The sequence below is a fragment of the Ursus maritimus genome, unplaced genomic scaffold (genome assembly GCF_017311325.1).
Source record: "Ursus maritimus isolate PB19 unplaced genomic scaffold, ASM1731132v1 scaffold_12, whole genome shotgun sequence".
Lineage (NCBI taxonomy): Eukaryota > Metazoa > Chordata > Mammalia > Carnivora > Ursidae > Ursus > Ursus maritimus.
In genome coordinates this window covers 55,365,379-55,380,954 of record NW_024423564.1, presented here as the reverse complement: position 1 = coordinate 55,380,954, position 15,576 = coordinate 55,365,379, and the positions used below count along the sequence as shown (strand labels likewise).

Sequence of the window (15,576 nt, the reverse complement as noted above, 5' to 3'; positions counted from 1 at the left end):
AATTAATTTAGGGTGCAGCTTTTTTGGAAAATGGTTTCCAAAGTGATTGCTTTAACCCTTTAATGTCTTCTCATTATCATGGGAGGGTGTTCTCAAAGGCACCAACACATATTCACATGCAGATATGCACACACAGCACACTGGCATACGTGTACACATATATCCACATTCATCTGTGTATGCACACGAGCACATGCGTATACCCACACACCAACATGTATGTGTGCACATGCATACCTGTGATCTTGGGTGTATATATGCACACACCTGTGGGAAACATATGTACATGTACATCAAACTCTATCTATCTATCTATCTATCTATCTATCTATCTATCTATCCATCCATCCATCCATCCATCCATCCATCCATCATCTACCATCTACCTATCTGCTTATCTCTGATTATGTCCATGCGAGATTGCTTATTTTCCATCACCTGAAGCAAGGTTCTGAGTAAGCCATGCATGCACGAGTTACCCAGCCTATAGCTGCTGTTAGCATAATTACTTTCATGTGTTCCACGGGGAAACTATCCAGGCAGGAGATTGGGAAGGGCTGAGCAAAGCATGGGGAGGTGGAGAGTAGGGGGAAGGGAAAGTGGAGCCTGATGGCCTCTTTTCAGTGGGGCTGTATACAGCTACTCTGTATGATCAGAACTTTTGAGATGTGTTCTTTGAAGACTTATGTGGCTTAGGAACCAATAAATAAAGAAGACATGCCTTAACTAATATTGGCCTCATTTAGGCAAACTGGGCCTTTTCAAAATCATCAGATCAGTTTTTAAGGGACAATAAATCTAAAATAAAGATACATCTGTCTCTACAGAAGTTACTGACAGACCCAGAGGCCCAGAAAATTAACTCTCTGTTCCTGGAACAGACCAATACAATTCCTTGAAGGAGAGTCTCTTGCTGGAAATGCAGGTGATCAGTGACGAAGAGCCAAGAAGGCAGAACGTGCCCAGGTTCCCGAGAGCAGTGCCGTGGAATTCAGGTATTCCATATTGATGTTGTCCTTGGCTCATCGCCATAGTGCTTTGCTTCCTGGGAATGTCGGCCACTCTCATACTTTGGGCCATCATGTAGTCTGATGACTTGCAAGTCTGTATCTCCATCCCTGGTTATTGCTACTTGGAGTCAGTATCCTATATTGAAATACCTGTGGCAAATCACTGCATGAACATTACCCAGGCCTCTCGAACTCCACTGGTTCAAAATGGATTTCCTCAATCCCCTCCTCCCCAAACTTACTTCTTGTGTTCACTGTCTTATTCACATCGCTTTGCCCTTTATTATTCAGGCTAGAAACCTGGGAATGATCCTGTTCTGTTCTTCACCAGCCATAATTAGTCATGTCATCTCCCTAATTTTGATACATCAGTGTTCCTATAAATCTTTCCTTTCCACTCTGTCTGTAACAGAACATCTCCAGTTTGAGTTTTCCTCATCTGTTGTGTGGATATGAGTGTAGGTCTTCCTTTCTAAAGTTTCACGTCTCCTCTGATCCATTTTCCATTTAGTTGTAGGGTGACTTATCTAAAACTCAAATCAGACCACGTGACTCCACCTTGCTGTGCCGGACATTGTATGTTTGCCCCCGGGTCTGATCTCTGCCCTTCTCCACTGTTGCTGGTGCTGAGAGAGGCAGACCTGTTCCAGCTACAGGTTGGCGTGGTGGCATTCCTCTACCGAAGGACACAGCTCCTGTTGAATTGCCTTCTCCTTCATCTCTGGCTTCAGCTGGAATACTCTCCAGGAACTGGGAAGATCTTCCACCCTTTGTCCTTTAGAGCCCAAGGCACTATAGACTCCCCTCTGTTGCTTTACCCTGCATTGTTAGTGTCTCTTTGACCCTGCCCACACCTCTGTAGATAGTCCCTTCATTACCCTTTCTTCAATTACATCTTTGTAGGTGCTACCTATTTCTTCCCAGGGTCCTTACTGATACATTCCCTCATTGCCAACAAAATTACAATTTCAAATTCATAATATGGCAAACAAGGCCCTTTAAAATCTGGGTCTTAATGGCTTCTCCACTCCCTTAGCCCTTGCCCTCACTAGCTTACCTGTTTGGGCTCCCTGCATACACTGTACTGTTTCACACTTCTGTGCCTCTGCCCCTTGTCCTCCCCTTGCATGAGACGGCCTCTCAGCCCCCAGACCCTGCCCCACTCCCACCTGCATAGTCTCTCTGGCTCTAGCTTCTTCTTCCTTAAAGGTGCAACTCAGGTATCACCCCCTCCAGAAAGTCCTTGGTGTCCCTACTGCCAGCTGTGAACAGAAAGTTTCCTATATTCACAAGGAATGGGAAGTTGCATGTTAAAGAAATTTGTTTGTCTATTTTAACCCAGTTTTCCCCAAAGTTATTTGATACCCTAAATTAATTTTCAGATCCTTTTTTCTTCTTTCCTTCCTCCTTCTCTTGTGCCTCCTCTTCTCCCCCTCCCCCTCCTCTTACTCCTCCTCTTCCTTCTCCCTCCCCATCCTCCTACTTCTCCTCTCCTCCCCCTCCTCCTTCTCTTTCCCCTCTCTGTTTTCTTTCTCTCTTTCTTCCTTTGGTGAACAATTTACTCGATTATCTCATTTAACTTGAACAACAATTTTATAAGGTATGTCCTATTATTATGACCATTTATAAGCTGAGGAAAGTGAGAACCAAGGACGTTGAAAGTCTATTCAACGGTACCTCAGTTGGCAAGCAAAGGAGCCAAGATGTCAGTGCAGAGTTTCACCCTAGAATCTATACCCTTAATGATAGCATTAAAGGCAGGCTTTGTTTATGTCTAGGTGTTACTTATACTTACAGCTTATGTGTGAATAAGTATATATAATCCTCATATATAAATAGTAACAATTGTATAAGATTTTCTCAGAAGTAAAGAGTCAGCCATTATGTTTTAATTTGATAGATTAGATTAAATTTAGTATTCTGCTTGCAAGGCAGGGTTAAATTCAGGAGCCCTCCGTGTGGTATTTAAGATCAAACAAGTTAGTAATATTTAGTCAATAGTTCAGCCTTCAACATAACACTTTCTTATGTGCACCTTGGGAATAAAAGTAATATTAAGGTCGCTGAAGTAAGTATAGAAAAAGTCAGAAATAAAACCTACATATTTTCCAACACAACTCAAAATATTTTGAACAGTGTGAGCCTAACCGGGAAGCTTCAATCGTCTATGGAGACAAAGACAAATTCCCAGGCAGAAAAATGCAACTATTCCAAGATCCTTGGAAGATCTTCTGTTGTTGTGAAGTTCATCATCAACAACTAAGCAGACAATTTTTGAGAGAGTGCACAGTGGGTGGTGGGATAGGAAGCGGAAAGTTTTCAGCAAGTCATGTTAGTGGCTCAAATCCTCAGTACAATGATAGATGGTGTGGCCACTATCACGATCTAATGTGTTCACTGCCATAAGATAAGTGATACAAAAGTGCTTGGCTAAACTGGAATGTAACATGCAATTGTAAGATTTTATTATGCTTATCCATTAGGGGAATATGCAGTTAAAAGTCTACATCAAAGCTCTTTTGTTACTCATGTGCCCACTCACACATGAACCCTTCAGTGTTTCCTAAGGAAGGGTGGACATCAGAATCACCAGAGAAGCTTTTTAAAAACACATAAATCTGGGGGCGCCTGGGTGGCTCAGTCGTTAAGCGTCTGTCTTCGGCTCAGGGCGTGATCCTGGAGTCCTGGGATCGAGCCCCACATAGGCTTCTCCGCTGGGAGCCTGCTTCTTCCTCTCCCACTCCCCCTGCTTGTGTTCCCTCTCTCGCTGGCTGTCTCTCTCTCTGTCAAATAAATAAATAAAATCTTTAAAAAAACCCCACATAAATCTGAAGTTTGCACTAGAAGATTCTGATTCAGTAGTTCTGGAATGAGCCCTCGTTTATATTTACTGGAAAATCACCCTGGATGCATGTGATGTCCGTCCATCTATTATACCGGATGGCCTCTGTTATGCAGCAATAACAAAAAACCCCACCGAAATCTCAATGGCTCCATACCATAGAAGTTTATTGCTCACGCATGCCACATGGAAAGTGTAGATTAGCAGGAAAGTCAATCATCCTGGTCACCAGGGGATACACATTACCTGAAACTTCATCTAGAGATATCCTACTAGGACCATAACAGCACTGAGAAGGGGATGGGGCAAATCATGGGCTGGTTCTTAAAGCCTCTGCATGGAAGTAACACTTCTCACGTTCTGTGGCTGAAGCAAGTCACGTGTCTACATTTAACTTCAAAATACTGGAAGATTCTACTTCCACCCATGTGCTTGGAATGGGAAACACTTGGAAATATTTTTCAATAACATTAGTGGCTGCCCAAATCTCTGCTTAAGAATGATTGAGTTCAGTCTCTTTAGATTTATAAGAAAAGACTAAAGCACAGAGAAATTAAGTGAATTTCCAAAATTGCACAGTCAACTGATAGACCTTGACTTAGCATAATGGTCTCCTTACTGCAACTATTTCCTTAAAATATTCCAACTAACTTGACCTGCCCCTCTTACCACCTATTCTTCTCTTCGTTCCTCCCTTTTGTCAGAACATTTTCAAAATCAGAAACATTTCTTCCCTTAACACATAACTTAGGGTTTGTGATTTATCTGATGGCAGTTTTAAATAAGATGTTTTTAACCCCACTTAGAAACAGTCCACTTTCATGATTTATTACAACTTTCTTTCCCTGGTTAATTAAACTCATTTCTTAGGAAATGACTCATGGCTAATCACGCTAAGAATAAAATTAGTTATATTGCCCTCTTTGTTATAAAATGAGTGTAAATAACTTTAAAGGCAATTTTTCTAAAATCAAAAAAGCATGTAATAGTCCCCAATTCAGCAACATTATGTAAAATAGCAGACTCAGAGAGTAGTAAATCCAGATGCTGTCCTATTATTGCATGAAACAAGGCAGAAATTTACATTCCTTTATTATTAAACCAAGCTCTATCAATTGAATTTCTTTGTGGAAATACTGTATTTTGGAGGGTTAAAATACCATTAAAAAATTCCTAGACTAAAACCTGTTGTACGGTTTCTTTGCCCACTGGAGAGGTATAAAACCATTACATTTAAGTATCATAATAGCTAGCATATGCTATTTCTTAGAAATGACACCACCATCTGGATTAAGGTCCACTGATGATTTCATACAATACTCCAGCTTTCTTCGGGTAGAGAGAGGCCAAACTGTTCCAACTTTAACTACCCTGTTGTACTAATGAAAAATAATAAAAGGTTACGCTTATGTTTGACCTACTTACTGGAGATCACAAACTGCTTTATAAATAAATTATATAATTATCATAGTAGCTGGGAATACAGAAGGCAAGCCAGATGCCTTGTGTTAAGAAAGCGAGTTAGGGCCCATATTCACCTCCCACTATTATCTGTTTCTAGCCAAGCAGGTCATGGATTTTTGCTAGAAGCACTGTTCTGCCGTGGAATGCCTACCTGCCTTGTGTTCAAATCCCGACTCTCCTGTTTGCTAATTATGAAACCATGGGCTTATCCCTGAATCTGTCTGCGCCTCAATTTCTTCAACTACAAAGTGGGAGTAATTGTATCTGTGGTAAATTTGTTAAGACACTTAAGGACTAAGTGTCTTGACAAAAACACTTAATAGAATCTCTAGCAAAATACCTCTTATACACAGCCGCAGGCTAGGAAATCATGGCTATGATGATCACAATTATGATTATTTACTTTTCCTCTCCCTAGTCATCTCTATCTCCTTCAACCTAGGCACAGAGAAGCAAAATGAGAGATTAAGACCAAGGATGGGATCAGGACGTGGAAGGAGAAGTCAAATTGCAAGTATGGTAAGCAAAGACCATATTACACATTATGTCCTGTTTCAAGAATGGCTTTCTAACATGGCAGAATCATCAGACAGTAAAAATGCACGGCCGTGTATAAGGCAGTAGCAATGATGGTTTGTTTCCGTGTAAGCCACCCTCATGGCTGGCTATCTGTAAGGGTCACAGGGTGAACTCTCACTGATAAAACCAGTTTAATCTTTGGGACTCACTGAGGACATTAAATACATGAGTGAGTGAGGGTGGGGAGTTGTGGTAGGGAAGGTAGGAGAGGGAAAGAAGGAAACCCTCTCACCTGACTGCTTCCTCACTAGCCCCTTGCCTATTGTCATGCACACAGCAAACCTTCTGGGCCAATCCATCTGACTGGCTGTGCAGGGGATGGGGCAGCCTAGATAATTGATGGACTCAATCTGACCAGGCACAGGTGGCACGGAGACGGCATACAGCAGCTTCTCGGGTTTGCCAGTGCCATCTGTTGCCATAAGAACATCTGTCGTCAAGGTCACCCTGTCACCCTCTGTTAAAGTTACAGGTTTGGTGAGTAGGATAATGTCACCTAAGAAGAAGGGGATGTATGTTGGGGGCTGGGAGGGAAGAGAAAGGATACACAAAGACAACAGGAAATCTCGCTTGCTTTTTTTTTTTTTTTAATTGTGAAGAATGAATAATAACAACGGGAAGAATTACTGAGTTAGAAAAATGAGAAAAAGTACGCATAATTTTAAAGAAGAACTTCCTTGGAAAATGATTGCCAAAAGATTATTGTCATTGTTCTCTCTAGCTAAAGCATTAGCTCATTTTATAGAGTAAGAACATTTTTACCGCAGGAATGACTCGCATTTGTAAAAGATATGATATATACTTACAGGATCTGCTTGTAAAGACAAATATTCCTCCCAGCTTGCTAACTCTAAAAAACAATTTTTGATATGCTCCTTTTGTATAAATACATTTGATTAAGCGTGTGTGTGTGTGTGTGTGTGTGTGTGTGTGTGTGTTCACAGCCTGTTCAGGGAGGGAGCAGAGTGGAAGGGGGTGTTGCATTTATCAAAGTATTTAACTGGCATTTGAGCTTTGCTCTGCTGCCAGAGAGAATGACCCATTTGTTAATAAAGAACAATTAAGTTAATAGACTCAAATGAGCTGATGGACAAAGTACTGTAATGAAGCAAATGCAATATTGGATTTTTAAGCAGCGAGTATTACATGTGACCGGACTTCCAGCAGCAACCGTTCAGCTTTCCCTCCCTATGTTTGTTGCTGACGCTTTTTAAAGCAATTTCACCCAGTGGCAAAGAAACATCATTCCCATCTGTTTAGGAAGTGCGGCTTTACTTATTGGACCAATATTGCTGGCACCATGGGCTTTCAGGGACTTAATGATTGCCATTGCATGGTGAGAGGGGAGGGGGGAGATAATCTGCTCGATTTTATGAAATATACTCACATCTGCCCCTTCAAACCCAAAGGGCAGTAAAGGGAAACAAAATGGTTTTGCAGCAAAAGGGAGGGTCAGGGAAGGAGTAGACAAAAGAGCAGATGAACTCTAGTTTTATCTGTACCTTTTAGCCCAGCCACCAAACACCATACAGAATATTAAAATGGGGCTCTTGGAAAGAAACAACATGTTTACAGCCAACTGCAATTTTATTTGTCGATTGCATAGAGGGTATGCAGAATTAGCTTGTTCCCTGACTCAGTTGTTTCATGTTTTGATGGTGGGAACAGAACGATCGTCTGGCAGTGATTAAGGGTAGTTTTGCCTCTACTCTTTCCTCCAGTTTGGGCCACCAGGAGGAAGTCTTTTCATCATCTCTTCTTGATCCTTTGTTCCTAGTCTAATAAGACAGGCAATGAGAGCGCAGACCAAAAATTCAAGGAAGGGAGTCATAAACATTGATTTCTATGCTCTGGATCTCAAAATTATTTAGGGACATATACTTGAATTTATACCCCAAATCAAGCTAAGGCTCAATTATTTGGCTTCATAAGGTTCACAAAAGTTATTTTTCCTTATTAGTAAAGTTAAGTCCTTTTAGTGCCACAGCTCTTTAATATGATCACATTAATTTCAAGGAGACTCTTTCCTAAGTTATGATGTAGTTGATGGATTTGGACTGCTAACGGGCCACGTGATCCTAGGAAAGCCATTTAACATCTCTTGGAAATTCTGCACCAAACTGCCCATCCAAATCTGGATTCTGTAAGAGCACCTGAGTTGCATATATCTTGCTCCTTCCAGCCCATAAAAGCAAGCCGTATTCCCCGATTTCGCCTTTGATCCCATCGTCTTAGCTCATTCTTGTCTTGCCAGCTCTGTGCCTTAGTTCTGTATTCTAAGTTTGACAGTTATCTCTGGTCTCTCCAGATCTGTCAATCTGAGCAGGACACTTCCCATGACACTGTACCCTGTTAACGTAGCATTTCGGGGAAATAAATGAGTCTTGTGTTCTGGTGTATAGACTTTAAAGTCACTGTGAGCAGTTGGCTACTTACCAGCTGAATGACCTTAGGGAAGTTTCTTAACCTTCCCAGCCTTGAATTGCTCACATGTAAAGTGAGATTTAAGTGGTAATTACCAAGTAGAATTCCTAAGTATTAAATGCCTGACATAATGCCTGACATATAGCAAGTGGCAAATAAAGGCTAGGTATTACTGTTATCAGTCTTTAGCTTAAACTGTTACTCAGAGCTCAATATCGTGATTTCTGGGCTATAAGTATCTTGAACTCCTAACCTAATCCCAGGAACTTCCTCTTATGTGTTTCCTTCCCCAGAGCAAGAGTTAGGCTAAAGCTCGGTTTCCTAATATGTTGCAGTTGACTTAAAGAAGTCTATCTTTACATCTCTAAGTCTGAATATGTGAGAAGTGTTCTCCCTCAGTGGTTCTCAGCCTGTAATTCTAGTGTGTCCAAAGACCTCCACAGAAGGGGTATGCTTCATTGTGGAAGGAAAAGACTGCAAAACAGAGCTGTTTGGTTTTGGGACAATAGATCATCTGAAATATTGTCCTCTGGCTAAAAGATTTCGAATCTACTGGATTTGGTAGTCCCCAGGATCCCATTCAGCATTAATATCCTAACTTGTAGACTGTGACTAAATATATTTCACAGTAACCAATCAGAGGGAGCAAACATATTATAATAAGTTATCATACCTTATTCTTTGATAATTCAAGCAGTTCATTAGGAACACAGGCGTTTTGAAGTGCTGTGAGGAAAGGACTTCAGGCTACCCTGGGCTTTTTTTTTTTTTCTCCTTTTTTACTAGAGTAAACAACCTCAGATTGTGTACATCTTTGAACGTTCATGTCGGTCAGGGGTTTGCTTCCTTTTTGCCATCTTCCTTGGCTCTTTTAATTTGCTGCTTCTAGTGTGCTGTCAAATGAAACTCAATGATTAAGTGTGTTAGTTGTATGTGACATTGAGAGTAATGACTCTGTGAGTGAGGACACCAAGATCTATCCTTAATTAGATACCTGCATGGATTTTGTCAATGGGCTGCACGGTGGCTAGGTAAGAGACTCATTTTCTGGATTTAGGCTTTCTTCTCCACAGGGAGGATGAGCTGATAAATATTTAATACCAGCTGGGAGTGGAAGAGCCCAAATTCATAGAATTTGCTGATTTCTGTGGTGTAAATAATTCTACCACGTATACCATTGTGGTGCTACTGAATGTAGACTTTGTTACACATGAAGCTGGGAAGAGAGGAGCACAGACTGACCCACTCCCGTGCTCTACTGTCCTGCAGACACAGGAGACTTTTGTAAAGTAACTTGCTGTTCCACTAACATTAGCATTCATCAGCAGACTTAACACTCTTTGAAATGTGGGATCTCAAAAAGACCAAGCCCACTGTAGTATCCCTATTTGGTAGTTATTTCTTCTGTAGAGATTTGCTTCTTTTTAAATTTAACATTTATTGATAGCTTATAGGTGTTAGACATTGTGCTAAACACTTTATGTGAATCCACTCATGCAGTCATGTAATAATCTTCTGAGGCAAGGACTGGGATTAGCCACATTTCAAAAAAGAAGAATTTGGGTGGCTTAGAATGGTTGAGTAACAGGCTGAAGTTCCCACAGGTAGTTAGAGATAGAACAGTATTCAGATCCAGACACTCTGGCTCAAAACCCCACATATCAATTGGGAACCAACTCTGTAAGTAACACAGCACATTTGACTTATGACTAGTTCTGACAGATAAGTGCACACTTCATTGATGATTGTCCATTATTAGACATGGTTTCAGCATGTAAATTTCAGTGATCTCTTAGTACAGTCCATGAAAAATGCCATATGTAAATTAATTTTTGACAAAGAAAAAAAAGGAGAGAGATATAAATATTAAAAACTTCAAGCTATATTACAAAGCTGTGATCATCAAGATAGCATGGTACTGGCACAAAAACAGACACATTGATCAATGGAACAGAATAGAGAGCCCAGAGCCTCAACTCTATGGTCAACTAATCTTCGACAAAGCAGGAAAAAATATCCAATGGAAAAAAAGACAAGTCTCTTCAATAAATGGTGCTGGGGAAATTGGACAGCCACATACAGAAGAATGAAACTGGACCATTCTCTTATACCATACACAAAGATAAACTCAAAATGGATGCAAGACCTAAATGTGAGACAGGAATCCATCAAAATCCTAGAGGAGAATACAGGCAGTAACCTCTTCAGCCTTGGCCGCAGAAACTTCTTGCAGGACACATCTCTAAAGGCAAAGGAAACAAAAGCAAAAATGAACTATTGGGACCTCGTCAAGATAAAAAGCTTCTGCACAGCAAAGGAAACAGTCAACAAAACTAAAAGGCAACTGACAGAATGGGAGAAGATATTTGCAAATGACATATCAGTTAAAGGACTGGTATCCAAGATCTACAAAGAACTCATCAAACTCAATACCTAAAAAAACAAATAATTCAGTCAAGAAATGGGCAGAAGACATGAACAGACACTTCTCCAAAGAAGACATCCAAATGGCCAATAGACACATGAAAAAATGCTTCACATCACTTATTGTCAGGGAAATACAAATCAAAACCACAATGAGATACCATCCTACTCCAGTTAGAATGGCAAAAATTAACAAGACAAGGAGCAATAAATGTTGGAGAGGATGTGGAGAAAGAGGATCCCTCTTATGCTGTTGGTGGGAATGCAAGCTGGTACAGCCACTCTGGAAAACAGTATAGAGCTTCCTCAAGAAGTTAAAAATAGAGCTACCCTATGACCCAGCAATTGTACTACTGGATATTTACCCCAAAGATACAAATGTGAAAAGAAGGGGCACCTGTACCCCAATGTTCACAACAGCAATGTCCACAACAGCAATGTCCACAATAGCTAAACTGTGGAAGGAGCCAAGATGTCCTTCAACAGATGAATAGATAAAGAAGATGTGGTCTATATATACAGTGGAATATTACTCAGCCATCAGAAAGGATGAATACCTACCATTTACATCAACGTGGATGGAACTAGAGGGTATTATGCTAAGTGAAATAAGTCAAGCAGAGAAAGGCAATTATCATATTGTTTCACTCATATGTAAACTATAAGAAATAGTATGGAGGATCATAGGGGAAGGGAGGGAAAACTGAATGAGAAGAAATCAGAGAGGGAGACAAACCATGAGAGACTTTTGACTCTGGGAAACAAACTGAGGGTTGCAGAAAGGGTGGGGGGATAGGGTAACTGGGGGATGGGCATTAAGGAGGGCACGTGATATGATGTAAGAAGCACTGGGTGTTATACTTAACTAACGAATCAATGAACACTACATCAAAAACTAATGATGTACTATATGTTGGCTAATTGAATTAAAAAAATAAAAATGCTTCTATCTTTATGAAGGAAAAAAAACTTCATAAATTGTATGTTGATCCTTTCAACTGTCTCTTCCTTCTTATGTCCTCTTCAATTTTTTATTGAAATTGCAGTCTCAATTATTAGTTATACAGTTACACAATTATTAGTTACAATTGTTAGTTACAATTATATAAGTTACACAGCATGCCCAGCCTATGTCAGTGGATGTTATTGTGAAAAATTAAAAAAAAAAAAGAAAATGAAATTCTGATCATTTTTATCAATATTTTTTAAAATTCAAAAGCACCATAATATAATATTGGTCTACCAATAATATTCCAGTGACCATCACACAGCTACATAATTTAAGCAGCCATAGATGCAATGTCACATTATAGAGGGCTTCTAATTTAATTGAGTTTAAAGTAGGCCAAAGTCAGTCATTTATATCTTTCTGCATAGATTATACTTACAATTACTTCCCAGAAAATAAAAACAAAGCATAATACTCAGAAGGATGACCAACCCTTTTTAAAGATGAAAATACTGCCCCCAATGACTTATTTCAACAGGAATTCACTGGAATGAGAAAAACAAAACAATGGAATTGATCATTATTTATATAATCAGTGGATATGGATGTGTCTAGTTGGTATTCAACAAATCAATCCCCTTTAAAGGTGGCTGAGTGAAATGTTTGGTTTTTGCTCAACACATTTCTTCTCCCTTGCAGGGATTCTCAGTAATCTGCTCTTCCCATGTATTAAGGTAACAAACAAAAACTGGGTTAGAGTGGATCTTTTTTGTGTGTACCACAGCCATTCTTAAATAAAATGAGGTGTGTGTGTGTGTGTGTGTGTGTGTGTGTGTGTGTGTACTGGCATTGCTTTTGTAGATGACAACAGAAGAACCCTAACCTCAGAAGCACATGCCAGTTAGCAGGGTTGGAGAAAGTTCAGGCGCTGAGGCAATACACCTTTTCCCTCTTATCCCACCTCCAATTAAAAACAGGTAACCCTATAATGGGCTTCTGGTAGTCTCACGCTAATTACACTTCGACAAGAATTTAGGCAATGCTCAATTGCAGGAAATTAACATACACATTTCTCTACATGTACTTGGGGAAAGGGAGAGAGAAAGCCACATGCAAAATCTTTCCAAAAGCTCAGCCAGATCTCATTCATATCCGCATACTTCATGTCACATTAACTCACCCAGCCTGACACCCAGAGCTACACCCTCCAGCGGACTGGCAAGGTTAGGCTTTAGCTTTTTAATAACCTTCTTCTACATATAGGCCTATATATCCAGGGTCTATGAAGTACACAGATGATTACTTAGGATTAATGGATCATCCAAAGTGCCAGTTGGCACGTGTTGAGAAAAAAGTGTAACAAATGCAGCTGTTTACTAATAAATAAAGCCTCAGCTGTAAGAGAAATAAATTAGATGCATTTAATTGGTAGGCTGCAAACCTCCCCTCTTTATTACAATGCCGCTTCTTGTTATTTTATGATGTCAGAGTAGATGGCAGACTGACAGAGTGTTTATGAGTCACAGTTTGCAGATGGCACTCTTGGTTCTCGGCAGCTATGAGCACAAGTAGCATGAGGCCTCAATAGCGGATTTTGCCAAAGACGACCCCCTGAGAATTAACTGTCTCCATTTCTCTTGTGCCAATCTCTCCCTGGCAGAACTCTCCTTCACAAACCCACCTTCCATCAATTGTGGCTGCCTTGCCGGGAATTAAAGAGAGCTCACACCCAAGAATGCCCTCCTCTCCAGGTGATCTCTTTGTCGTTGCAGAGAAGGTCTGTGCAGTGATTCTCAGAACAGCTTTCCCACAATTTCTCACGGGGGAAGATGACCAAGGATCCTGCAAGACACGAACCCCTCCCTCCTCCTACTCACTTGGCTCTCCACGCCCGCCCTCCCTCCCAGCTGACAGGAGTGATTTCCTGTCTCTCGAGCACAGCATAAGGTCCTTGCACTTGGGATTCAGAGCTCCCCTAACTAATGACAGCTTTGTCATCATACAGCTGGGGATGGAGGGGGAGGGGTCACCCCTGCCCATGGAGCTGAAGCTTCACAGCTTCTGTACTCCTCGCATCCCCCTGGTCACTAGTACTTCTATGACTGGGGAACAGCACACAGGAGACATGCAGTCTAATTGTCAACAGATTTGTACATTTTTGTCACCAGTTATACTCATGATGGGTTTTTATTCTAATGGGTTTGTTCATTAGAAAAATAGGAATGATCAAACCCCTTTGGAGAGAAGAGAGTATATTCTGAACACATCTTCAGAGTAATGATAAGGTTAATGATAACAGCAGTCGTAATATTAATATCAAGAGCTACCATGTATTGAGTATTTACTATGGGATAGACTAAAATCACTTCCCTCAGAATTATACAAATCATCTTATGACACTTAAAACACATCAGCGCCACTCCCTCTTTGTCTCTTGTTTCCTTTTCCCACCTTCCAGGCTTCAATCATGTGAGCCCTAGCCATGTGTCCAGGAGGGCCCTGAGAGAAGTCCCTAGATCACTGCTACCTTGTTTCCTCTTTTCCACTGTATCTGATGGGGACCCAGTGGAGGGGGGGTTCTGATCTCTCCAGCTGTCTCGTGAAGTTGGAACGTTTAAAAATGGTTTCTTGAGGTCAAGCTGGACGAGGTAGAGAAAGCACACAAATAAAAATAAATGTTGCTGTTTGGCTGGTTGATTTCAAAAACAGTTGCGGAAACCTTAGGTGGGAAAGGAATCAAACTCAGATTTTTTACTTTAGATAAAGCCTCCTATCTCTTCCCAAGGGATTTATTTAAAATAAGGGGAAAGTCCTCTCTGTTACATAAAACGTGTGCATTCCTCTAAGATCAAGCACAAGGTGAACATTTCTGCTCTCACCACATCATCCTGGAGTTTCTAATCAGCACAAGGTAATGCATACATTTAAACATACATACCTAATAGATAAATAAATAAAATTAGAGGCAACCAGATTGAAAGTGAAGTTGTAAGACTGTCTTTATTTGCAAAGACATGATCCTTTATGTAGAAAATCCTGAGGAATCTATTAAAAAAAAACCTAGTAAATGAGTTCTGCATGATCACAGCATATAAGATCGATATACAAAAACCAAGTATGTATCTATATGCTAACAATGAACAGTCTGACAATGAAATTAAGAAAACAATTACAATTACAAAACAATTACAATTATAATGGCATCACAAAGAACAAAATACTTAGGAATATATTTAGTAAAAGATGCGTCAAGCTTGTGTACTGCAAACTACAAAACATTGTTGAAAAAAATTAAAGACGATCTAAATAAAGTGAGATATCTTCACGGATTGGCATCCTCAATATTGCTAATTAGCAATTCTCCTCAAATTGATCTACAGGTTCCATTTAATCCCCAGCAAAATCCGTAAAGTGCCTTGCCTTGTTTTTTTTCCAGAACTTGACAAGCTGATTATAAAATTTATATGGAAATGCAAAGGACCCAGAATAACCAAAACAATTTTAAACAAGAAGAACAAAGTTAGAGGACTTACACTTTCCAATTACAAAATTTACTGTATAGCTACAGTAATCAAGACCGTGTGGTATTGGAGTAAGATTAGATATATAGATCAATGAAACAGAATTTACGGTTCAGGATGACAACCTTGTATTTATGATTAATTCATTGTTGACATAGATGACAAGGCAATTCTATAATCTTTTCAGCAAATGGTACAGAGTCACTTGGATAAACACATGCAACAAGATTAATTTAGAGGTTTACCTTGAACCTTAAGGAAATCAACTCAAAATGATCGTAGACCTAAATGAAAGAGCTCAAACTATAAGACTTCTACAAGCAAACAGGACAATTAAAGCGGCGCGTGAAGGAGAGTTTTGCT

General features: G+C 40.1%; 1 protein-coding gene across 2 annotated transcripts in view; it reads left to right on the top strand.

Moving 5' to 3' along the window:
• The first annotated feature begins 832 nt into the window (after positions 1–832).
• Positions 833–15,576, top strand: part of LOC103663149 — a 157,173-nt gene continuing 142,429 nt past the window's right edge. The window contains exons 1-3 of one of the 2 annotated variants that reach the window (XM_008690844.2): positions 833–995; positions 5,759–5,835; positions 13,353–14,556. In XM_008690844.2, the coding sequence (XP_008689066.2) occupies positions 920–995; positions 5,759–5,835; positions 13,353–13,904 (705 nt within the window). In that variant the 5' untranslated portion in view covers positions 833–919 and the 3' untranslated portion in view covers positions 13,905–14,556. Of the gene's footprint in view, positions 996–5,758; positions 5,836–13,352; positions 14,557–15,576 lie in introns of those variants that run through there. The other variant, XR_005834154.1, reaches the window with a different exon arrangement.